This window comes from Poecile atricapillus, chromosome 4 (assembly GCF_030490865.1).
Source record: "Poecile atricapillus isolate bPoeAtr1 chromosome 4, bPoeAtr1.hap1, whole genome shotgun sequence".
Taxonomy (NCBI): domain Eukaryota; kingdom Metazoa; phylum Chordata; class Aves; order Passeriformes; family Paridae; genus Poecile; species Poecile atricapillus.
Genome location: NC_081252.1, coordinates 50,171,403 through 50,197,373, shown reverse-complemented (window position 1 = coordinate 50,197,373; position 25,971 = coordinate 50,171,403). Strand labels below are relative to the sequence as shown.

At 39.3% G+C, this 25,971-nt stretch overlaps 1 protein-coding gene and 2 non-coding genes across 3 annotated transcripts in view; 2 read left to right on the top strand and 1 right to left on the bottom strand.

Annotated features, from left to right (window-relative positions):
* Nucleotides 1–9,450, bottom strand: part of USP46 (ubiquitin specific peptidase 46) — a 34,977-nt gene extending 25,527 nt beyond the window's left edge. Inside the window, exon 1 of the mRNA XM_058837953.1 lies at nt 9,317–9,450. Coding sequence (XP_058693936.1) covers nt 9,317–9,352 — 36 coding nt within the window. The 5' untranslated portion in view covers nt 9,353–9,450. The remainder of the gene's footprint in view (nt 1–9,316) is intronic.
* Nucleotides 9,451–17,225: 7,775 nt separating this feature from the next.
* On the top strand, nt 17,226–17,348 carry LOC131579378 (small nucleolar RNA SNORA26). Its single transcript, XR_009277696.1, has one exon. It is a non-coding gene; the product is annotated as a small nucleolar RNA SNORA26 (small nucleolar RNA).
* A 1,293-nt stretch (nt 17,349–18,641) lies between these two features.
* LOC131579385 (small nucleolar RNA SNORA26) lies at nt 18,642–18,760 on the top strand. The gene has a single exon (XR_009277702.1). It is a non-coding gene; the product is annotated as a small nucleolar RNA SNORA26 (small nucleolar RNA).
* Nucleotides 18,761–25,971: the final 7,211 nt, after the last annotated feature.

Here is a 25,971-nt window from a genome sequence, read left to right as displayed (position 1 = left end):
AGTGAAAATCTGCTCAGACATTTTAATGCAACCACTCTCTATGGTTTTATAAATGCTTCAGCTAGAAGAAATATCCTACCACAGCTGAATCTACTGTAGTTCCATAAAAATAAGCAGGAGCAGCAGTGTAGCTAGGGAGCCTGAAATGAGGAGAGGCTGCATAAGTCAACAAAGTGGGATTTGGGAGTATTAAATAGTCATATCACAGTAAAGGAGACTGGCTTCTTCTTAAAAGAATACACTAGTGAGGGAAACACAGTGGAGTGACTGTGGTATCCAGACCTTATGAGTGAGAACTAGGTCAATGTGGAAACTCCTACTATGTATTCTGTGGTGTTGGAACCTTGATTTGTCAGTTTTAACACTTAATTCAACAATCAGTATTCAGGCCTCGTAAAATGGCAAAGACATACAGCTGGAGACATAGCCAAGCACAGGTCAGTTCAGGCCAAGGTTTTTGCCACAGCATGGCTCCAAAAACATTCGGCCCATATGACCTATATTTTTTTCCTCATGTAATTTTGCCCTAGACCTTCCAAAGAATAAGACTGCTGGTTTTCTTTTCAGTTGAAATTTCTGATAATGTTGCTAAGAGTTTCATTTGTGCTTTGCATCATATGAAACAGATTAGGTAAAAAACCCTCTCCTGTTCCTTTACACTTTAGCATATATATATAAAAAAAAAACTCAGGAGAAAAAAAAGGTCATCACATTAGTTCATTAAATCTCATGTAGCAAAGTAATCTAAATGCTATTATTCAAAGGAGAATGAGAAATGGACAAGAGCTAATATGAAAGGTAGTGTCAACAGAAGCCAGCAAATCAGACTGAGCTGTACTGTGACAGAGCTATAAAAATGTCACGAACTTTCTAGAAATATGTACGTGTTTAATTTCCAGTAAATGAATACAGTAATTAGGACTTTCTCATAAGCCACCTATTAAGTGGGTATCACTAAATAAACAGAAACATGGTAGGAAAAACAAAATTAATTAAATTTTTCTTTGTACAGAAAAGTATGTCTGTACAAAGACAAAGAAATCAGAAGAAATATCTTGTTCACAAGAAAATCTAAAAAATATAAGGGAAAAATACATAAAAACTGAATAAGTAAAACAGAAACTTAAATACACAAAGAGCAAGAGATCAGTGAAGGAAGATGGCTGGTCCATGACAAAGGGTTTTGGATCATATACATTTATAGATTAGATTTCTTTTTTTCTTAGTATTCAGGGAAAGTGAGAGCAACACAATAGTTTCCTGAAGGGAGAAACTGAAGACTTAAGACAAAATAACAGGGATGTTTGGGCTAGTAGAGGAGAAATTAGATTAAAAATAGAAATGGCTTCAGGGCTAGGCAGCCTGAGTTTAAAGATTTTGGAAGGCACAGCACATGGAAGGGAAAGAAAAAAAAGATAAAGAAAGATGGGGAAGCCCTCCTGGCCAACAAATGGCAGTGATGGATAACTCAAAAGAGAGGAGGCAACTGTAAATAAAACCCATAATTAGCTTCCAGAAGCAACACAAAGAATCCAGAGTAAAAGGAGTGCTAGCAATAGCACAACATGCAGCATCCATGCAGCTGCTTTCAACAGATGCATCGCCTGTCCCCAGTGTTGGACTTTGGCTATACTCGGGAACAATCTCAGCTTTCAGAGAGATATGATGAGTAACTGAAATAGCTGAACCAGCCTTCCTAAAAACTCATAGATATTAAATGCCAAACTTGGAACATTTCTATAAGTTTTTAAAGTCTAAGTCCCACAAGATGGTTGAATTTAACCAGATTAGTTCTCTCTTCATTCTGCGAAGAAATGCTTTTTGTTCCTCCAGCAAAGCTATTTTGGGGTTTTTTTTGCCTCAAGAAGAAAGAGGAGAGACAATTCTATGAAAACACACAGGGGATCATAGTAAACAACAAAAGAACCTTGACTGACTGAAAAACCACAGTGTATTCAAATTTTTTTTAGGAAAGATGATTTATCAAAATATATCTAAATAAATTATTTTTGTGTGTTTTTCCAAAAAGTCTTCTGTTCATTAAGGCAAATTGTAAGAGTTTGAGAGGAGAGGCCTAACCTTTTTCCTTGTTGGGTACATTAACTATCTCTATTAACAGATCTAAGTATTGCATATACTTCAAATAACTTCAGCCCTTTACTGTGTGGTTTCCAAGAAACAGATAAAAATTGCAAGACCTGAAATCCTGAATCATTTAAAACCTTGGACAAAGTTTTTAAGGTGCTCAGTTTAGCTGAGTTTTACAGTCATAGCTGGTAAACTCGGTTTTCTCAAAGCACAAAGCAACCAGGTACTGCAAGTGAGGTTCTAGTGAAGCATTGCAAGTCCAATGTCTATATCCACAACTAATTTTAAAAAAATATTGACCTTTAAACTTTCAAGGATTAGACAGCTTTTACCGAACTGCAACTCAATATTCTCTTGCTAGTCTGTCTGTATCCCCAGTTTAATCATTCTTGGATTAGTGGCACCCAGGCTTTTGCTGGAAAAAGTAGCAAAACCATTGGTTTTGGCCAGTTTCCTTCTTCAGAATGCGTAACATCAAGATTGTCTCATGAGTCAAAATGAAACTAAGATTTGCTTAAAAACTATTAGCTTCTTCAGAAACATTTTTGTCTAGACTACCTAGACTGCATATGTGGTGCCTCAGAACATTTTAAAAGCAACGCACCTTTTAACTTCATCACAGCTGCACCACCTGGAATACTCTGATAACCTGGACACAGAAGTAGGAATATGTTTATTAAATCTCCATACAAGGTGAGTAATGAGGGCTACAGCTATGTTGCAGGACAGGTTTAGAATTAAAAATTATTTTTGGACAGTATTTTTATTTTAGAGAATCCACTAAGGAGCTGTGATAAGTGCAAGATTCTTCACATGAAGAGAAGAAACACCATGTACAAAATGGGAAACAGCTAAGTTAGTAGTGTTTTAGAAAAAAAGAAATAAAAGGGAAGTCTCTGTGTTTGTTTAAAAAAAATTCCCAAAACCACAACAACAAATGTTGACAACACAATGAATTCTTGCAGATGGTAGTCTACAAAGATCTTAGCACAACTTTCTGTTTAACTTGTCAGAAGTAGGACATCTTACATCCAGGTTTGTGTGCCTGGTTTCAAGAAAGATAAAGGTAACTGAAAAGAATCCAAAAGGAGCCAGTCAAAATGGAAGACTCAGCTCTAGAGAAAAGTGACCTATAAAAAAGGTTGAATGGGGTTGTGTTGCATAAGACAGAAAAGGCTGCATAATGCAGGAAAGAGCATGACAATATTTTCAAGTCTACAGTTTGTTACAGAAAGGAACTAGTCTGTTCTTGGTCTCAGCAATGGACAGGATGAGAAGTACCAAGCTCAAATTACTGTAATGTAGATTCCAGTATGACATTAGGAAATGTGATGTAGCTCCTATCATTGAAAATCTCCAACTCTGGCTGACCTAGAGCAGAAATAACACAGGTTTATCATATTCAGCAGAGATGAAGTTGGAGATTTTATTGTCCTATGATACTTTATATACAGCTGTTATGAGGCCATTAATTGTGAAATCATAAAATCAAATTTAATAATGGAAATACACAATATCCAGTAATGTTTGAAACCTTCAGCACAACAGCCTTTTCGGCAAGAGCTGAGCATACCCAAGAACATGGTTACAGTGGAGTCCTGACAGTGGGGGTGCTTCCTCCCCGCAAGCACTGATACCCTGGGGCGTTAAGTACATCATGTTCGTAAATATATGTAAGTGTATCTATAAAACAGCCAACCAAGGACAGTTCCTGACACTAAAGGAAGGTCAGTGGAAGAGAATTGGCTGACTGCTTCTCTGACTGGCCAGGACTTAAGACTCCACAGACTGTGGCTCTTCAAACCCATCAGAACCTCACCTCCTGTGTGGCACTTGCCCACCACACACAGTTAATCAGGGTCCAGAGGCTGCTTTTAACGTCATCTCTTCCACAATGCAGATTCACTGGGCCTTGCTGAGCCATTCCTAAGAGGTTCCTTTATTGAGGTGTTTAGCATAACCACTGGTTTTACTCTTAATTCAGCAACATGAAGCCAGAGACTACATGCATCTAAAAGAAACACACTGTACACTACATATTGTGTTCATGAATTGTCCTCTTGTGCTTACTTTCTAAACAGTGCATAAACCTACTTTAGCCATTACAGGGTATTCATGAGAGACAAGCTTCAGCACTTACTTGGGCTTATTCTTTAGAAATGATATATTAGGATGTTTCTCATTCTGCATATGCTCCTCTATCCAATAAAAAATATCTTTTGTGGACTTCCATTCATCGTTTGATGGAATGCACACTTCCTGTCTGTTAGTCCACTACTCGTTTGTCAGCCATACTCTCAAGTTTCTCATTACTTCAGAAAGTTTTCCAATGGTTAGACTTCATATTCTCTGTACTTTTCATATTTTTGTTTCTATATTTTTCTTTTTAGAAAAAATATTGTTATCTATTTAGAAAAAAAATATCTATTTGTTTAGACTATGGTTCTAAAACTGCATTGCTTGAACTCTCTAATCTTATCAGATGTAAAAATTAATTTTTCTTATCCATCTAAATATGCCTTCAGATAACTTTTTTATTGTCTGGCATGAATTATTTTGCCTTTATCTGTATTTATGGGAAGATATAAAAGATATGAAGTAATATACACTGCAGGTTGTCCAAATGAATAAATCCAGCTGAAAATCATAGTGATCAGTTCTGCAACTGAATAGTATTCTTATTATTCCTGAATGAAACAGTATTTTAGTATTTTCACAGCATTAAAATTGTAGGGATTTTTTTTTGTCTAAAGCATTTTTCAAATCTGTTTGTAGTTTGAGTCTTCATTCTGCCAATGCCCTGTATTCAAAAAAATCCTGCAATGAGTCTCTAAAATCATGTTATTAAATAAACAAAAAAATCCAACATTTATTCTTTTTTCCTGAATGTAGAGACTCCTAGGCATGTATGTTTTTTCTCTACAACTAGTTTCTAGGATGGTTAGAAACTCTTTGTTTGTTTGCTTGTTTGTTTATTTTAAAATGAAAGCTGCAATTCACAAGTGCTCACATAATTCCTGATGAATTCTGTGAATGTTTTCATGCAGAAAACCAGCTATTTCCCTGAAACTCATAACTCTGAGACTATGAGAAGAAAAAGTAACATGAAACTCCAATATTAATCCAAGGAACTGCAACTTACTTCCCAAAGGATGTCTATACAACAACTACCAGGACTAACTGTGAAGTATCTCAGATGACACCTTGTATCAGAGAAATCTGAATGTGGTTAGATTATTCTGTTTATTAATGGCCAGAACAACATGACGTTCTAGTTGGAATATTTGAAATACTATTACAAAATTATGAAAGGAGAGGAATTAATAATTCTGTTCTCAAGAGAATTACAAAAGAGAAATATGGTCCACAGAGCTTGTTAGCCAGATCAGTATAAATGTATGTCAATACATTCTGAAATGGTTAGATGTCCTTCACTGCACATAACAGTAATATCCCTAGGCCACAGCTGCAGCATGAGCTTAACTCAGAACTCAAGGCTGTACCTAAAGCAGAGAAACATACTACAGAGGATTTCAGTAAGCATAAAATGCCAGCATGACTGTCTTTGAACCAGCATTTGGTACTTGAGTCATTGGGTTATTTCACAGAAACAATAACCAAAGAGAATTACAGCACTGTAGGGGCTACATCACATCCCTAGCTGGTGCCTGCAGTCTACAAGTGTTGTGAGGCACTGCCTGTTGGTATTCCCTCAAATAGAGTTTTTTTAATGTGTCTTATGCTTCTTCACATCTATTGTACCTGTTCTGCATAAAATACGACAACTGTCTGGTGTATGTGTCCCTCAGTGGTGAACATGGTGTGCAGACAGAGTGAATGAGCTTTTACAGGGGCTGAAGGGCAGGTAAGTTGAACATCCTGGGGACTAGACCTCCCTTCTCAGGGAACATGGCCATCACACCCATGTAAGAATCCCACCAACTCCTTCAGGCACAGTTGCCTTCATCCCCTCCACCATTCAGAACAAGTTTTAGCTCTTAGTTCTCATTAAGCTAATCAGTGATAATAACTAGAACTATTGCTATTATTGTAACTTAGAGGACAAAAGTGGTAGAAGACAATAGAAGAATTTTGTTTAATTCTAGAAAGCTGTGCATTTAAATATTTACTACAAGTAAATGTGCCAAGTGGAAAATTCCCCTGCCAATATTTTTTTCTTACTGGCTAGCTCCTACTGTGTCTGTCTCAGCATGTGAGAGCTTATCCAGTGAATATATAGTACTAAGTATCTTTTGCAAGAGAGTTAAATACTGTTCCTGTCTTTCTTGCTCCACTACACTTGTTTTGATCCTTCCTGAAAAGACTAACAATCTTTACCATCTTTAGGAGATCAAAATTACAACTCAAGATACCAGATATCAGGCAGTAAGTAAACTTAATAGCAAGCATACATCCAAAAATGCTGACTAACCAGATTTTTAAATTAATTCAGCTAAATTTCAGGGTTTTTTTTCCCTTCAGAACACGAGAGCAAACATTCGATAAACACACACATAAAACTTTGTCAAGAAAAGGATTGCCATCAAAAGCATAATCTAAGTTGCACTCAGGGAGGGGCAAGTATTTCAGGACCAATTGCCACCTCTGTCTGTCTTCCACTACTCCCCCTTCCACCCCTGAAAATCAATCAGACATCACTGTTTAGATTTTGGAGGCATTTTTTTCAAAAAACAAAAACCCTTTGTCAGCACTCTCAAGTGCAATGGGAAAAAAATAAAAACCAGATCACCTATTTTATTTTTTTTTAATTACTGAGTCCAACCAGGTTAAAAAACTTAGAAACCTACAGTTATGTAGCATTATATAGAAAAATGTATTATATTACCTATGAACTACACAGCTTTTTCTTGTTCCACATATTGTCAGTAGCTCAGTTTTCAAGCATTGTAGTGGAGGAACAAGGTCTGGGAATCAGCATCTCAGCATCCTTCTAGACAGATTTCTACAGATATCTTAAATCAAAATAGTGCTGCAAATATTTAGGTCTTACAAAGGCAAAAGGTTTACTTTTATATCTCTAGCCCTCTGGAAGGTTGTCATAGATCCTACAGATCGCTGAGTTCAAGTCCATCACCTCATCAGAATGGACACATTTGCAGAAGAGCCATAACACAATAATGCCAACACTTGCAAGAACTTGTATTTCTCTTTCAGCCCCAAATTCCCATAGCTGTCTGAAAACTCCATTGCCTAAAAGAACTTCCAGTCCCTAAGGGTTATCCAGAAAAAATGAAATGTGACCAACACAACATAGCATCTCTAAAAGCTAAGTACACAGACCTCAAGGAATATGTAGCCTTAAAGCATCATTAACATTGAATTGACTGCACCTTCTGTCACAGTACCGTGAGCTAGAATTGCCTTGAAGTATGAATCCTTGTATGCCTTTTCTGCTTCGGGCTCTCCTTCTTCCCTTCAGTCTCTCCATCTCTCAGATGCTACTTTTGCAGGATACACTGGCAATGACAGCTGAGCAGCACACCATTACAACAACCTCATCAGCTCTGCTGTGAATCTGCTCAGTCTTTGGGAGAAGCGTGCTGCACACAAGTGCATCTGTCTGAAGCACATAAAAAAATAAGTGTTCCTAATACTTTATGCCAAGGTCTTACCTATGAGTCTCCAGATCCCCTTCATGCGGTGCTCTTTTATACAGTTTACAAGGCATCACAACCACCATTAATCAGCAGTAAAAATTGAAGCCTGCCTCAGAGAGAGGGTAAGTGCACCTAGGTTTTCTCCTCAGTCCTGTATCATTTCCTGAACCTCTCTTTGCAGTATTTATGGCTCACTGGACTGGAAATCATTAAGAACAATGGAAATTTCAGAAAACTAGTTGATGTTGGTGAAGAAAGGTGAGCACCCAGGTTATTATCCCTAAAATCTGGACTCTGTATTAATTCTTTAAACCTCAGAACCAACTCACCCTCTCTGTATTTCAGAGTAGACATTTCAAAGGGAGGACTGAGGTTCAAATTGAAACTATGCATAGGATTTCCCAGGCATCTCATTTGCAACAAAAGAGCAATCCCACTTAAGTGGAAGTGTGGACACATGGAAGGGGAGAAGGCTTGCAATCTACACTCCCTCACTCTGAGCCCACAGAAGCCAGGCCTCTGGGGCTGTGTCCGCTGCCTTACCCTAGAGACAGGCTCCATTCTCCAGGGCAAAGGAATAGTATGTGTGGCATCAGCAGCACAAGGCATGCTGGGGCACCACATGGAGGGAAGCTGGCAACTGTGTGTAGCTGCTCTTGAAGAACCTGGAAATAAGGGTGAAAAATACAGACTAAAAAAACCAAAATGAACAAAAATAAGATTCTCTTCTGTTTGCATTGAGATGCTTAGCATGCAACCATTTCTTTGGCAAGTTTGCTACTGCCTCACTGTATTAAAGTCTTTTACGAAGTTTGAACTTTTCCTCATCCCACCAAGAAGTTTCAAAAACATAAACCAAATTAGGTGGTCCAAGTTAGAATTGAAATTAAACCCAAACACAGTGCAGAAAGCATCGTTTCAACCGTTCCATGGGGAGAAAAGTAGTAAATTGAACATAACAAACAAAAATATAAATGTTTCCTTATTGCCTCCTAATTGCCTAGTCTGGTTTGGAGAAAGCTAAGTGATTCAAGAGTACAAACAGCAGTCCTCTTCGAGCAGCATGCAGTGCAAGTTAAACCCTGTAAGCTCTAAAGCCAAGACTTCCTAGAACAGGCACCTAGCATCGGGATCCAAGAGTGTTATTAGGCATCTAAACATCCTCCTTTTCTGTGTAATCTGGGGAGCTCCTGGTCCTAGGAGACAGCAGGGTGCCTTCCTGAAGGCGTTAAACAGGGTCACTGATTTAATGTGGATTCAGAACCCAACTTTGGTCCTTTCGCAGTGTTATTAGGGCAGGAGGAAGGGCAGGCGGAGGAAGGGCGGGCCACAGCTCCGTCTGCTACGCGCTTCGGCCGGGGTCAGACGCGCTCCGTCTCTGCATCTCCGTCCCTCCCCGGCCCACGCCCCGGCTGCTCCAGGAAAACTCCTCGGGACATCGTCACTCTCAGTCGGCCAACTCCATCCCAGGCACTCCCCGGCGCAGCCCGCCCTGTTCCCCCGCCGCCGGGGCAAGGGACGGAGTGGCGCGGTTGTGCTGCGCCCCCGGGCAGCCCCCCAGCCGGCCCCCGCAGGGGCTGCCGTGCCGCCCGCCCCCCGTCAGCACTCACCATATTACAGATGGAGGCGATGTTTCTGACAGTCATTAGTCTAAAGGTTGCAGCGATCCCACACCGCCATCTTTATAAGGTGAAAACAGCCCCGCTCATGGTGGGAAGAGCGCAGGAAGGGATAGGGGGCGGCGGCGGCTCCTGCTCCGGGGCTGGGATAAAAGCGAGAGGAGGGGACTGCACAGGCACCCTTTGCGGCCGCAGAGCAGCGAGAAGGACGGACCTTCTCGGCCTCCCTCCTCCGGGCGAGTGACTGGGAGCTTCAGCAGCGCGGGGAGAGCGGCCGCATCTCCGCTCCTTCCGCCTGTGCCTCTCGCACGGTCCGCAGGGCCCCGGCTCCCGCTGGAGCGCTCAGCCGCGCCTCTGCGCCAGCCGGCACCGCGCTAATCTCTCCCTTCCTCCTCCTCCTCCTCTTCCTCCTCTCCCGGCGGCTGCCGCTGCCGCTCGCCGCTCCATCGCAGCGCCGCGCCCGCTGATCTGCTGTGACAGCGCCGGGAAAGGGAAGGTCAGAGGCAGTGCCCGGCACGGGCACCCCAGCGGGCCCGGCGGGGCGGCCGCCGCCGCAGCCAATGCGCTGCGGGGCCGAGGGGGCGCGGGGGGGCTGCGCCCGTCGCCCCTCCGGACGGGCCCTCCGAGAGGGGCCGTGGTGCTTTAGTCGCCGGGCCTGGAAGGGCCACGGGGCTGAGAAAGCCGGCCTCAGAGCGTACACAAGCATACCGGCAGGCAGCGGGGTGAAGGACAGGAAGGCAGAGTGCAGGCAGGAGGACGTGGATGTATGGCAGTTTCGGCGGCACCGTGCTTTGGGACATGCTCACCCCACCTATTTAGAGGTACACGGGAGCCCAGGCACTTGCAAAATCCAGAACAGTAGGCTGAAATGTCATTTACTGCCCACAGTTGGTGCTTTGTATTGCCGTGCGTGCAGATTGCATTTATCTTCACAAATGTCGTTTCGGGACTATGTCCACACCACGTGTGCAAGTGCTCACTCACAAATTCACAACATGTAACATTTACACAACACAGTTAATGTAATAATCACAGTTTCTCTTCAAACACAAGCAAGTTGAAGCCCATGCCTTTCTCCAAGGTAGAGCAGTGTGAGTATATTAAATTTACACGCGTGATAATAGGCACAAAGTTGTTAAATAGCTAACTTGAGGTCACATAGTAAATCTCAGAGAGAAGCAAGAACAGAATTCAGCTAGGGCAATTCTCATTTTAGAATTCCCCTTTCCTTAGCAGATGTTGCTTTTTTTCAGCAGGAGCTTAAGGCCCGTTTATTGTTCCTCTGCTATGCTGAGGAAATCATTCAAATGAGGAGAGAGCTACTAACATTTCTACAGACACTTCTGCTCCTAACAGCACCTGAAGTGTGGCATGTACATGCTTGGCTATGCCTTTCATTTCATGATGCTGGAATAAAATTGCAGCCTACAGAGCCTGGATCCACAGGGTTTATTTATTTATTTATTTATTTATTTTTAAGTATATTGTTTTTTTATTATTATAATTTCAAAAGAAGATCTATGATTACTAGTAAAAATCTGGCATCAGCAGTAATACCAGTAACATCTAAAGATAAATTCCTGCCCTGAGAATACTGTTAGGTAAGTGGCCTTAATCCAACTCACTGTGGACAAGTGCCCACTTTATAAGAATGGTATCAAGTTTGGCATTAGTTGGTATCTCCAGTTGACAGTTTCAGCAAAGAAACTCAAAATTGAGTTGTCACAGAGACAGAACTTTCTTCCCTCCCTAAGTTGGATTAGTTATATTAAATCATTGCAGACATTTAAAATACAGGATGGAGAAAGATTTTTGGACATAATGGAGTGAAGTCCTCAGGGCCATTAAACTGCTTCATAAATCCACAAATCACTATAACAAAGAGCCATCACATAACATCACTGAGAAAAAAAAATATCTTTGGTATAATTCTATTAAGTTCATGGTCTTACATTATGTGTGAATTTGATCCCAAGTGTTTAATTTGCTTAAACTCAGAGGACTGGATTATACATAATATGACAGGTTTTCTCAACATAACCAGGGAAAATGGGAGTTAAGCTGATGTGTCAGGACTGAAGCAATCAAGGTCTGATTAGTTTCCAATGCATTTCTAAGTAGCCTGCAGAGACTGAACAGTACTGCACAGTACCTGGTTTTTAAACTCTGATGCCTGTCATTACACAAGCCTAATCATGTATTCTTTGCTGCAGCCTGCTTATTCTAATTTACTGTGGAGAATCATACTTTCTGTCAGTGAAAAGTTATGGAGCAAACAAATGGGTTTGAAAGGTGATTAAAATTTTAAATGAAACAAAATGCAGTATCTAATAAAGCCATTTGCCTCACATATATTTTAATGTTAATAACATAATTTCCATAGTACAAACCTCAGAGAAATTAAAGAAATTGTGAAAATAAAATAGAAAAAAGTAGTATTTTCATAATTCTGTTTTTCTCAAATGCTAGTTGCTTGACTTCAGGGTAAGTTTTCAGTTGTTTCTGTTCATTAAACATTATTTTTTTGGGGCACAAAATTTAATTGCTTGCTACTGATTAAGCACTTATTAGTTGCTCAAGGAAATATTTGTAAACATGCACACACATCATTCTGTGAATTCCGTACCATATTCATTAATGATAATAGAAATACTTTCATTTAAAGGTGGACACATTTTGTCTTGTTTCTGAAGATTAATAATAAAAATAGGGAATAATATACAAGTGCATATAATGTCAGTTTGACAGTAGTCTAGCACTGTCTTTTTTCCTCTTCAGATATCTCAAAAGAGGAAAAAAGGAAGTTTCATGCTGGAAATGGACTGTTTTTGTTTTCTTCTGCTGTTGTCATATTCAGGAATAGAAACTTTATTTCTGTAACTGTTTGAAGATAAAAAAGTGCTAAGCAATGCAACAAATACTAGTTACAAACTTTATAGGAATTGTATAAATAAAGAACAGTGCACAATTGTTTCCACTCTAAAACACTGCCCTATCTCCTTACAACAAACAACCAACCCTGTGTTTCTTCTGGGTGTTAGACAAAGAGAAGGAAAACAAAGGACTATTTATAACCTAAGAATGCTTATATAATTTCTGTTGAAAAGTCAAAAAATACCTCCTGCATTTAATTTTAGACCCATCTTAGTCTCATCTGGTTTTACACTGGAACATTTCTATTTCACTGCATAAAATATGGACCTATTGTAAATATCCTCCTTGGCTAGCAGAGGCATGGACTTCTATAACATTTTCCATCTGACTTTTTCAGAGTACTCTTCAAGCATTCACTCAGAATTGTCAAATTACTGGATGGCAAGTTAATATTAGCTTCTTTTACAAAGCAAGAAAATTGCCAGCAGAAATTTAGTGACTTGTCCAAAGTTAAACAGAAGAGTTGGTAGCAAATCTGAGGCTAGGATATCTGCTCGTTCTGTTCTACAAAAAGGATATTGCATTTCCTCTCCAGAAATCTTGGAAAATTCCACACAAGGTTCATTATGTTTTTCTTGTAATAAACTTGAGTTCAGAAGTGGGTAATCATCTGTCAGTTCTGCTGAACAAATGTTTGAAACAGGTCAAATTTAGGATATATTTCCAACTAATTAAAAGGTCCTTTAAATGGAAAAGGGAGTTAATACAATACTAAGGTTTTCTGGAAGCATGGAAAAGATATAAGAATTATAAGAGAATTCAGATACCTGAAATACTTGCAGTGCTGACAATGTATGTTTAGAATTTTACAATTTTTTAAAAATATGTTTTATGTCTTCTAATATTAAATTTTGTTCTACCAAAAAATGACAAAATATCTTTAAGAAAATGGCAAATGTGTAGACACAGGAATGAGTAATCAGGATTTTCCATGAAACTTGGCCTTATCTCAGAACAGACTGGTGGCTTTAGTACAATGCCAAATGGCAGCTTGCAGCCTATGGATTGAATCTGTGGCACATGGCTCATAGCAGGTCCATGGAAACCACTCCATCTGCACCTGAAATTTTAATGGTAAGAGTGAGTTGTAGTCCACAAAAAAATCATTAAATCCATAGAAAATGTGGAGAGTCTAAAACCAAAAAATCAACCAAACTTTGGAATTACTATTCTTCTTTAAAACTATCATTTTTAAAGCAACCTCTACCCAACATTTTCAAATTATCTGAGAAATTATTTCTCTTGATTCAAAATACTGTAAAACTTACTGTTTTGGTGATGGTATGACTTGTCAGGATTCCAAAGATAAAGCATGGAAAATGCTGCTGCATTAAATTGATCCCCAGATCTTGCCTACCTTTTGCTAGTTTAAGCATCTTATAGTTGGCAAGTAGAGAATACCATCTCTTCATTTTTCTCAGAAACTGCTACTTTATAGGAGAAAACAAAACACATTTACAGCATCTGACATCATCCTTTTTTTTGGCCAGACAACAGATCTGAAAGCCCAAAGACAGCAGAATAACACAGATGCAAATACACTGATGTTGATGTACCAAAAGCTGAGTCAATACAAGGGGTCTTGTAGTTCTCTAGTGAAAGCCACTAAATTCTATTCTATGAGGAGACTGTTAAAGCCTCTGCAGTCAGTCCAATGTTGAGAATGGCCTAGAGCTGTGATTATCTCATAATATCTTACTTCTGCCCTTTTCCTTCTGCTTGAGTTACAAATACACTGTGTTAAGAGCTTGGAACAGTGACAAAGGAGAACTTCAGTGAACTGCTTCACCAGTTTAGAGAATACTAACCTTCCCCACACTCACAACTCAAGTAAAAATATTCCTACCTTTCCAGAAGTAAGAATCTTGAAGAATGGCCTCTTCATCAGGTATATTATTCAGCCAGGGAGCTCATTAGTAAACTTTACTGGCATTTTTCTTACCAATAAAAGATGCGCTTTCAGGTGGAAAAATACTATTTAAATTTTAAACATGCATATTGGCTGGAAAGAGATAACCAAAAATTAAAAACTATGGAAGTAATTTATCAAACAAAAGGAGACTCACTAAAGAAAAATAACAGAAAACTGAAATTTTTTACAGAAATATATCACTATTTCTGACTCTGAAAAGGAAATAAAGATTCTGGCTTGCCTTCCTCTTCTCCAAAGATTTAATTTGTTATTTTTATTGTATTTTACAGGCTCCAATTTTAACTCACAAACATTCTGAGGGCAAAAAAAACCCTCAAAGGATAGACAAGCTCTAAGTGGAATTTAGTCTGTTTTCAGCATGAATTTAAAATAGCCTTTACGTTTTATTAAATTGTGCATAAATTAATTAAATTACACTTTTTTATATTATCCTCTCAAAGTTTTAACCAAATTATACACACACACCCACACACAAGTATATATATATAAATCAAAGGCTATTACATTCTAAGATTCCAAACCTGACAATTATTTAATGATACTCAGTACTACTGAGTACTCAGTAATCCACCTGCAAAGACTGATGGTCACAATGAGGTTTTACTTGATTGATTCTCCTTCAGTGTGGAGAAAGATGGTAAAATTGAAATGAAACATTTATGACAATTGCACATTGTGGTAAACTCATGATGTTGTTAAACAAGTTGTTTTCAAGTCTTCTGTGAGAAGAATCAAAGCAGTGACTTTGAGACTTAATTCTTGCATCTGACAAGGAGAGACTTGGCTAATTAGAGCACCACTCTTCAAGATTTGAGCAAGTTAGTTCACCTCATCCAACTCTTTGAAAAGCTGAACACTAATCTACAAAATAACCAAGACACCCTGCTGCCGCTTAATAAATTTCAAAGTGCCCCCACGATAACTGGATTTCCTACAAATTCTGCTCATGACAAGGGCTATATTTCTCCCAGTTAGTGATCCAGGGCAATTGCAAAATTAACCAGATCCACTGATATTTCCATCAAGTCCCCAGAGTACCCAGGTTGCAGGCAGACTCAGTGTCCAGCTGACAAGTTCACCCACACACATGGAAATAGCAGATCTGCCTGCAGCCTCGTAGGTAGCAACTTAATGGTTACAGCATTTTCCCAGGAAATGGGAGAACTAACCTGCAAGTAAAGAGGCTCAAATCCACATCTGACCCTTGCAGTAATTTATTAAAGGACAGTTATTTTATTCTATAGGGAGGGTTTGGTAAAGGACAGTCAGGTCAGGTAGACTCTGCATTCCTTCTCTTGAAGTTGTGCCACTGTCAGACACAAAAGTTAGTTTCATGGAGCCAGAAAGAAAACAAACAATGCAAACTTGTATGGGGAAAACAGAAAAATGCTTGTGAGGGGCAAGAAAAAGGTGTAGGATTATGCAAATGATTAAAATGCTCATCTGGGATGGATGCTGATCACTGGTTTGCAGTGGTTCGCTGTTTTTATGTGTAACAGAAATCCCAGTTTACATTCTATACTGGAAAAGAAGAAACCAATGATGTAAATCCCACTGTCACAAGTGCTAGAAATTTAAAGGTTGGATGCCACTTCATCTATTTGACTACATTACAGAAAAGGACTGATCTTACTTAGGTGTCTGACTGTAGAAAACAGTCATTGCAAAGGAGCCCACTTGAAATAACTTCAAACATGTCTCACAAATTTATCTCCAGAGACTGATACACCCAGAGTCCTGAGACAGATTTTGACTCTTGTTGCACAGACAATTAACTGGCACAGGGTTAATCTGCAACAATGTTTTAAGTGTCAAGAATTAGACAGAAGACGTAGCTAGAAGTGGTAGGAAACAATTTCTAGAGTCATCCCTTGATTGCAACTATGTGACTATATGTTTCAGGCTGCATCAGCTTGTTTCAACTCTGTTGAGAGTAATTTAAATGCAGGGTTCAGATTAGGTGTAGCCGGCCAGCTCGTTATTTTCCTTTCACACACTTTACAGGTGTTGTGCCGGTAGTAACTCGGCATGAGCCAAGACATATTGTTTCTTACTGGGACAAGAAGGTATGAATTTTCAGCAATATACACACCTATTTGAGAAGCAGGGACTTCAGTTTGGACAATGCTCTCAGGCACAGGGTGTGATTCTTGGGGTGTCCTGTGCAGGGCCAAGGGTTGGACTCAAAGATCCCGATGAGTCCCTTCCAATTTGGTCTATTCTGTGATATGTTGTGATTTCTACCTACCAGCTTTGCTGGACAACAACAAGTGTCTGTGCTTCAAACTACTAATTCCCTGTTTATACTAATCTGCTCGTACTCGCTCCAAAAGCTCTTAGTAGCATCCCCAGACAGGCAGCCCATTTTATCTGGGGCAGGGCAGCAGCAGTGCTGAGGGCTGGCTCGCAGGACAGGCCTGCTGCCTCCGTGTCACCCCTGGCGCGCAGCCCAGCAGAGCTGTCCGTCAGCGCATTAGCGAGGCTCGGGGCTTTACCTCGCCATCCTCATAGACAGTTCCTAAGCCTCCTAAGCAGGGCTTAGACAGGAGTTTAGACAGAGATCAGCGGTATTTAGCGCCTCAAAACCGCTACACAGCTGCTACTTCGCACTTTTGTTTCCCTGTGTTAAACATCTCCGAGCACCCAGAACTCGGCCTGGGCGGGAATGGACGAGCACATCCCCAAGAAAAGCCTTGATGTGACCCGTGGGGGCTGCGGCAGGAAGCACAGCTGAGCAACCGGGCCGAGCCCTCAGACCCGACCGTGGCCCGGCTCTGGAGCAGCTCCAGCGCCCTCTGCCCCACCGGCCCCGCCCCGCGCGGGGTCACGCGCGCTGGCCTCGCCAATAGGCAGCGGCGGCTGGAGCGCGTGGGGTCTCGCGGGAGCGCGGGGCTGTATTTAAGGCGCGGAGAGGCCCGGCTCGCCCTCTCTGTCCGCCGGCTGTGGGCGCGGTAAGCGGGCTGCGGCCGCTCCCAGGGAGAGTTCTGGGCCTGGGGCTGGGGGATGGAACCTACGCCGCTTTCCCTTCACATCTTGCCCTCTCGGAGCTTGGCAGTGCTCCGTGGAGTCAACACGGGGGGATAGAACAACTCGTTCTCACTAAAACCCAGTGCGGAGCCCTCCTCTCCGCCCTGTATCCTGTCGTGAGGCACAAATGGCCCGTCCCTCCTTTCCCCCCCACTCGGTCCCCTCCCTGCCCGGCTGATACCTCTCTCCTTCCGCAGTGTGTCCCGAGGCACCGGCGAGCTCTTCAGACGCTCCCGATGGGCAGGGGGAAGCGCTGGCGGTCTGCGCTCACGCCTTTGGACGCCAATGGGTGAGGGGCACAGTCAGCTCATCACTCCCCTTACAGCCTGGGGCCGGTAAGAAAAGGCTTCGGGCTTCAGAAGTGGAGGGCTTTGAATCCCGAGACTTTTTAAAGGCAAACTTTAATGGGAGTGCTGCCCTGTGTCTCTGAGCCAAAATGACTGTCTACATTTGCGCGCTACTGTTCTTTAAATTGCAGCTATTGAGCTGCACAGACCTTAAATCTGAATCACTGCATAAATTTACTTTTTTATAGGCCACATCAAGAAAATTGCAATTATATCCTGCGATGTTTAGGCTGGGGGCACTTGGAATTTGGGCTTAATGGGCTTTTAATAACTGTTCAAACAACGAAAAAACCCTCCTGTCTTGGTCATTCCGTGCAATCTTCTAGTCCACCTTGTAACAGTGTCTTTTGACGTCTCTCGGTTGAGTGCTGTATAATTTGTAACAAGGTGTGATATCTATTTGCAAATAGACACAAGGTAGCAATGAATTGCCCGGCAATGTTTCAGTCAAATCTACATGTCTCGGTAGTGTGAGCGCTAAAGGAATTTATGTATATAAATAAACTTCATGTATGAAATAAACTTTATGTATAAAAGTATATTTTAAAAATTGTTAAAAATATGTTATATATAGTTTACCTGGGCTAATGAACATGCCTCTTCAACAGATTGAACCACGACCTTTTGCTCTAGGTTTTGATTTGATAATGGATTTGTAAATTATTTCTGCAACTCCGTGGAAAATTACTTTCAAAATGTTTAACAACATAGTAGAAACTCTGTAGACTATGGCTTTGAGAAGGTCTGTAATTAAACATTATTAATTATAATTTTACGATTTTTTGTGTGTTATTTAGAGGCCTCACATAGCAACCTCATGCCTGAAATGTTTTAGACATGGGTAATCGCACCTAAATGTGAAGCAATGCTCTGGATTTCTTAAGAATAAATAATGCCTTCTACTGGAAGGTAAGTGCTCTCGTCTAATGACAATTGCTGATGGCTTTTAATATTGCTCTTTAATAATTTTAAAATTTCAAGCAGATTGTGGTATCTCTTGAGCAAATAGTAAGTTCAGATAATTTTAGTTGATAAGAAAACAATATACTAAAATATACTACTCCCCTTTTATGCTTTGCCCTCTTAAGTCTGGCAGTGTCTTAAGTGGCCAACACAGAGGGGTATAGAAGTTCTCTTGCAAACCCAGAGCTGAGGTTGAAACTCTTCTTTGGATCATGCTTAGGAGGAACACATTCATGTAACTGCTGGACTTCCGCTGCTGAATCAACTTTATTAGTAGCTTGTAGGAAGATTTTGAACTGTCAGCTTGCTATGATACCTGAATCTTAATATCACAGGTTTCCCAAATCTTTGTGCTTTTGTGAACCTATGTGATTAATGTCTTGTGTGAACAATTTCTTGTAAATTGTTTGATCTCCAGGTATGGAACTGTGAAAAGGATTATCAGATAATAGTGGATGCATTGTTTCCTGTTCCTGAAGGAGTGTCATTTACTCCTTGCTGGAAAATGAAGAAAAGTAGCTTTGACTGGTAGAAACTTGTGTGGTAACTGTTAGAACTTTATATAGATTTAGCCAAAAATTAATAGCAAAAAAATCAGAGAAAAGCCCATGATAGTTACTAGGTAAGTAATTTCTTTTGAGAAAAGACTCTGGCCTAAGGGTTAGTGTCATATAGAAGGTTCGTGTAGCTCAGCCTAAGAGCAGTTACCTGTTTTATGTGTGCATGATGCTGACTGCAAGTTAAATAAAACTTCTTTTGCAGGGATGAAAACAACATGTGCCAGGAACTGATGTTAAACATCAGTTTATGATTTCCTGAGTGGGTGATTTCTGACTTCGTACAGGATGATTCCAGTTGTCACCTCTAAGTATTGTCTTGGAAGTAGAATTGGGACAAGTGATGGCTAAAATTATGTCTTCGATAATCATGTTGAAACAGGCATCTCACTGTTTGCTGAAAAAGGTTTCCTAATAAAAACTGCTGTAATTTGATTGTGTTTGTGGATTGATTGAAATAAACTGAGTATTAATTGAAATAAAATGAGTATGCTACCAAAAGTTTGTGTTCTGAAGGTTTCTTAAGGTACTTTCTGACTTTAAAACTTTTGTGCTGTCACACAGAAACATTCTCTTGCCATGTCCAGACTTGATAAGTTTAAGTTTACAGATCCATCAAAAAGGCCCTTGTAGTCTTTTGTTATTGGTATCTGAGTATTCTGAAGTATTTCACAATACAAAAGCACTGAGATCAGCCAGCTAACTCCAAATTTATTTCATTAGACTGTATGTATTTGCATATTCTCTAGAAAAGGATTGTCTCAAACTAAAGAACAAGTTCGAAAGAATCCCATTCCATACCTATTTTAAATTAACAAGGTAAGTGCTGGAATATTCCATGTAAAGCACTATCAGTGGGAAGGTCCTGGAAGAGCAAGATCATTGTTGAACAATTGAAAGCTTGTGTGTTTTTCAATAGCTTATGTCTTAACACATTTTTCTTAATGATAGGTTGTAAAGTGGAGTAACTGCATCCTATTACTGCTAATGCTTCCCTAGAATGCACAAGCAAGGATATAAAATAGGATGTATAGAAGTGGTGCTCGCCACTGCCTAGACAGTGAATTGGTGTGGTTTTAGGAACAAACATATATATATTTACACATACATGGTCCTATTTAACCCCTATCTAGCCAGGAAGTGCTTCTTTTTACTTTTGCTTAAGCATGCACTAAAAGGGATGAGTAGTGATCTACTTGTGGCCTAGGCTCACCTAAGTCTGCTTGTTTTAATAAGAGACAAAACTAAATTTGAAGGGTATACAGAAGTACCTTCTCTTAATGATATTAAACTTGACAAGTGTCCATTTCCTCTTGTGACAAACAATTTCTTGTAAGTCTTGTCAGTTCTATAGATCTTTCTCTTCTGTACCCATGCTTGAGGATTAGGTTTTAGTCTATTCAGTCTTGCATTATGGGGTTGAGGTTTTAAGTTTGCCCTGTGCAAGATTTCTAATTTACCTCTCAGGTTCAATGTTAATTGATGATTTCAAGACTTATTTCTGAATGTTTATTTCAGTTTTCTTTAACCAGTAAGCTTGTTTACACTTGATAGTATGGCATGATGTTCTCAGTGAGCTGTCTACACTTCCAGAATTTCACACAGAATTAAAGTATCTTGGAATTAAGTTTGGAGTTTTCCTGTCCAGATTCATTCATCATGCAATAAAAGGCATAAAATTCCACCCGCTGCTCTGTGTAAAAGGATCTTGTCAGAATCAAGATCTTTTGGAGTCTGAAGCCAGTTAATTCTGAGTATTCTGCCCTTTTATTTTTTTGTGGTTTTATTGCTGTCTACTTTCCACTTTTTTTTTTCCTTAAAGACACACGTCTTAAGTTTCAAGAAGTTTAATATACAAATGTTCTAGGATCTATCTCTTTCTATTACTGACATCTGAAGTATTGTGTTGTGTCAGTCTAATGCAGAAGAAAATTTTTTCACATTAGTGGCTTACACAGTGTATTGTCACTATGGTGTAAAAGCTTCCCAATAGAAACACTCTGATAGTGAAGTCATAATTTGCTGCTGCTTTTGATGAAATACTCAAGTGCCACTAAGTGACAATGCTGCATGTTAGGTCCAGCCTTTGCTGTTCTCTTTTTATGAGACATCTGGTTAGAAAGGCTAATGAAAAGAGAGCCCATTCTAGACATGATCTACTACTCTGATTTCACACCGCGTTAATGGAATAAGTTTAGTGGGTTTAGTACATCTGGAGAGAGATCAAGAATGAAATAAAGTCTACCTGAGACGACATGGTGAACACTTAAAGTTTTACCCTTAATGCAAAATCAAAGGAGAGATTTAATTTAAAACTAAAGAAGTATCAAATTATTTCACGTATCTATAAGCCTTATAACTTTTTATATTTAGTGATTTGTTTTCATTAAGTTGGGGGCATTGTTCTATGCTGAAAGCTCTTTGAAGAAACACTGGTTGGAATGGTAAGTCACTTGAGACTGCTTTGTTCTGTGATTTCTTATGAATATTTATAAGAAATCTCTCCTCAATTAACTTTGGCTTGCTCCTAGTCCACCTACAGGCTTTTTGGAATATAAATATGTCAGTTCAGGCATCACTCATCTAACTATATTTATGATATATCACATTAAAGAAGTAGAAGCAAAACAAAGGGATTAGTACTAGTCTAGGTATAGGAAGTGGGTCTAAATCCAGTAACTTCATGGGTGTAAATGAGCTCATTCACCCAGACCACCACCCTGAGGGACTGTATGCTTGGGGCTGTGCAGTTCTGCTATGCTCTGAAAGGAGAGATTACATTACAATTCTCCCCTTGTTACTCATTGGAAAAGTGAAGACTAATAGCCAGGCTTGCCTGAGAATAGTCAAGGGCTACTGAGTTGGGTTACAGCCTTGTTACAGGCTAAATGATGTGAAACCATACTCTGTTATTTTATAAATTTTTGTATATATGCTTTGTACAACAGGGATTATATGAGAAATTTGGGGAAAATAAAGAAGAGGGGAAGATATAGTTTTTAATCTCTGCACTTCTCCTTATTCTGGCAAGTGATAGCAAATGTAGGAATACTACTTTGGTTTTTCTTTGACTAAATCTGCAAGAAGGTTCTGTTCATCAAGACTGAAAACTGTCAAACAGAAGGGGGAATATTTACATATCTGTTTATTTATTCCTGTTCTCACAGACAATTGAAAAGCATGATATTTCCTATTTCACTTCCTTTTGGTAAGTAGTTACAATTGATGAGACACAATGATCAAAGGAATGGAAAAAAACCCCAAACTCTGAAGAATATACTTATGGAATAGTCTGCTTAGCCCTGGACAGTTTTCTATACACAGGGCTACACAAAGCAACATTTTGTTATGTTCTGTGCAAGAGTCTGGAAAAGCATAATTTTTTTTAATATATATATTTTTTAAATTGGTAAGAATTGGGAGGCTACCTTGAAAGTCTGGTACTCTGCAAGAATTTTAGTTCTAAGGAGCTTGTCAATATCAGAGCTTGTGTGACTTCTGGTTTGTAAGAGAGATTTGTGATCTCAGGGGTTTGTAGCGCATTGTTTTTAATAACCTGAAGTTTGGATGCAGGTATTAATTCATGGTAGCATAAGCTTTATGAATCTTTGTGGCCTTACATTAACAAATCAGCCTGATATTCAGCTGGAAGCTTGGAGGTAATACTCAAGTAATAATGGCTACTTCTTGTCCTAGCTATTCTTCTGAGTTGATGGTTAGTTGACTGCATCTTCCTTAGTTCATGTTTTCTCATAGAGTTACAGCTGTATCCAAGATCCTTTAGCTCATGCAAAGAGGATGAGAATGTTGGCTGAATGCACTTGAATCAAAGAAACAAAGTGCATGCATCCTGTGCATTCTGGTTTGGATCAATGCAGGCAGACATTTCTTACCACATCAGAGTTTATGACATGGAAAAATCCTGTTTATGGTTGTTACATCTCAGATCTATATAAACTACATTTTCTTAAAATGTTGTACTTTTGGTTTCAGATGCAAGTCTCATTGGATTTTTCCACACATCAATACTTTTGCTTAACTCAGTAAAGGTGGCCTGACATTTGTTGTTGCAGAGAGGACTTTTTCTGTTCAGTGGACTTTGATGTAAATCTCAGAGATTTCCTCCTATGCTTTGATAATAAAATTCTACACCTTTGACTCAATGCATAAATAATGAGCACTCAGTAAAACTGAAAATACTCATACTTTTTCAATTTAGAAAAGTATAGAATCTGTCAACAATGACTTACCATCTTCAGATTGTACTATATGTGTTTATTGTAAGACACAAAGTTATTTAATTGATCACACATTCTAATAAAGGTATTTCAACAAATATACTTTATTAAATGTATGAGCAGAAGTAACTGGAAATAGGCATAAGTCTAGAAAGAGTAGTGTGCATAAAACCAGGGAAGGAAAACTGCTATGAGTTCCTGTTTTTAGGACTGCCTGGGTCATGCAGATCTCTATTTTATTTAACATGGTAGCAAGTGAGGTAACTTTATTTCCTTCTCAGTGGTATATTGCACACTCAAGCAGAAATGGTGTGTGGCCTATGATTCAGTGTGCTTTTCAGACTTTCTAAGCGAAGACTCACAGAGTTTGGAAAATGAAAGAAAATCAATAGCTCTGCAGAAGAGAAATCTTAGCAAGCCACTCAAAAAGATTGCCAACTGTAATGTTCTCAGGATTTTAGTTAAAGATCCTATTAGGCTCATCATTTAAGGATTTTGTTCCTCTGAAGTGTAAACATAAAATATGCACAACATACTTTACTGGTAAACTGATTAGAAGGAATAAAGCCAAGTACAGCACGGAGAAGGATGCAGTTTGTTTCCAGAAATAATGTATTTTCTTCTACATACCCAGACTGAAGGTACTGATTTCAGGTCAAGTATGGCACAAGCTTTTTAGAGTTCCTGGTATGCCCTGACATACCACGACTTTTTTTCCTCATACTTCTGTAATTAAGTTAGCTTATGCACTAAATATTGTATAGTCCACAAGTTTATAAACTTTTTTCTTGAACTTCTTGCTCATTTTCTTTCAGAATTGCTGGGGAAAAGAAAGCATGCCAAGAATTCATCATAAAGCCTTGAGAATTTGAGTATGTGTATTTATGCTGTTAGAAAGGGGCTTAAGGCCTTCCATTTTGGAAGGAGCTATGGACTAGAATTATGACAACTGAATGCAGATTCAGTTATCAGATGAGATCTCTCTCTGCATGCTTGGATATAGAATTTAGGTATGAAATAAAACAGTGAAGAGAAATAGTGAATATATTATACACCCCCTTGAATGTACCTCGCATCTCAAGCTGCTTCACAACACTCAATTATTGTGCTGCTGTCACTTCAGGAGCTGTAAGCAGAACCAGCAGTCATTATGAAGTTAGTAACAACTCCCATGTGACCCTTGGACAGGACCTGATTTATGAGGAAGAAAATCTAGGTAGGAGACCACCACTGCTTAATGGTGTGGGGTTTTTAAGAAAATTGATGCATTTTCTTATTCAATGAAGATGTTCCTTGTAAACTGTAGCATGATGGAAGAGCTGCTCTCTCAGCTCTCTCTGGCCTTAGGTCTATCAATTATAATTTGAAAAGGTTGCCAGAATCTAGCTTTAAATCTCCCAAACAATAAGGTATGCACACTTAGTTGGAGGTCACTAGGACCTGTAAGAGAACTAACACAAATGCAGAGCAGATCTTCAGTCAGTTTCATCAAAATTCAATTAAGCCCTGCTTGTTTACCTCAGCAAAGAGTCAGCCCACCCTTTCTCTCTACAAGCCTTGGCTATCTTTCTGAGGTTTTCATAACCTAATGTCTAAGAAGATTTGAGGTTCTGTCCTCAGACTTGCCTTTTTCTTATCTCAGTAACTCACCTCACCAGTCTTGCTCAGTGCCATGCTGCCAGGTGCCCAGGTCTGGGGTTATATAAAGTTATTTATACAATTTCTCACTAATTTTCATGCTGTTAACCTGATCTCATTTTTTATATTGTTCAGCAGGGTGTCATAAATTTCTAGCTTGACTCATGCAGTTCCTCATGTATTAACTGCATTTAACTTTAAGAATTATAATCTTTACTCTTCCATGTAGTTGATCTGTCCTTCCATTATGACTTCTGCACTTCAACTGTGAATTATTTCCATTTCACTCTTTTTTTTTTTTTTTTGTTCAGGGTAATTGTATTATTAGTGAGCCTACCTTAAGAAGGTTGTTTAATGTCTTGTATGTATGTGTGAGCACAGAAAGAAAAAACACCTTGCAATATGTAATCAGATTCATCAAAGTAGTTATAGACTGTGATTTAAGTGTCTTTGTTTTTATTCAGTTGAATTTTTCCATAGTTGATATTTTTATTGCCTTGAGATTTGAGAACAAGTTGGACTGCTTGAGATGGTCTTGCATAAAATTCAGTAGTACAAAATGCTGTTGCCATTTTCTTGTGGAAAAATAAATGAGAATTGAATATTTCATGTATTGAAAAGGGGGTGGAGAGAAATTATTTTTCCTTCCAAGTAAATTATTTGCAGTTGTCAGAGTGCAAAGCTCCAAGTAAGAATATCATACGGATCATCTGTTTTCTTATATCCCCAGCTGCCTTTCAGATCCACACTGGCAGAATTTCTTGTGGTAGATTCTATAAATTGCATGTTTTGAAGGAATTCAAAATAAAGATTTTTAGGGTAGGGTTTTTCAGAAGTAGTCAGAACTGGACTCTTTCCAGTCTTTCTGAAGAGTTTTACTGTTGACATCAATAGAACAAAATTTGGCCTCTGCTGAATAGTTTGAAAAACCCACTGCTGGTTACTAAAATAAAAATCTTTGGTATTCCTTAATCTCTTCAAGTGGCAGGGTGTGTTTGCTTCAGCCAGG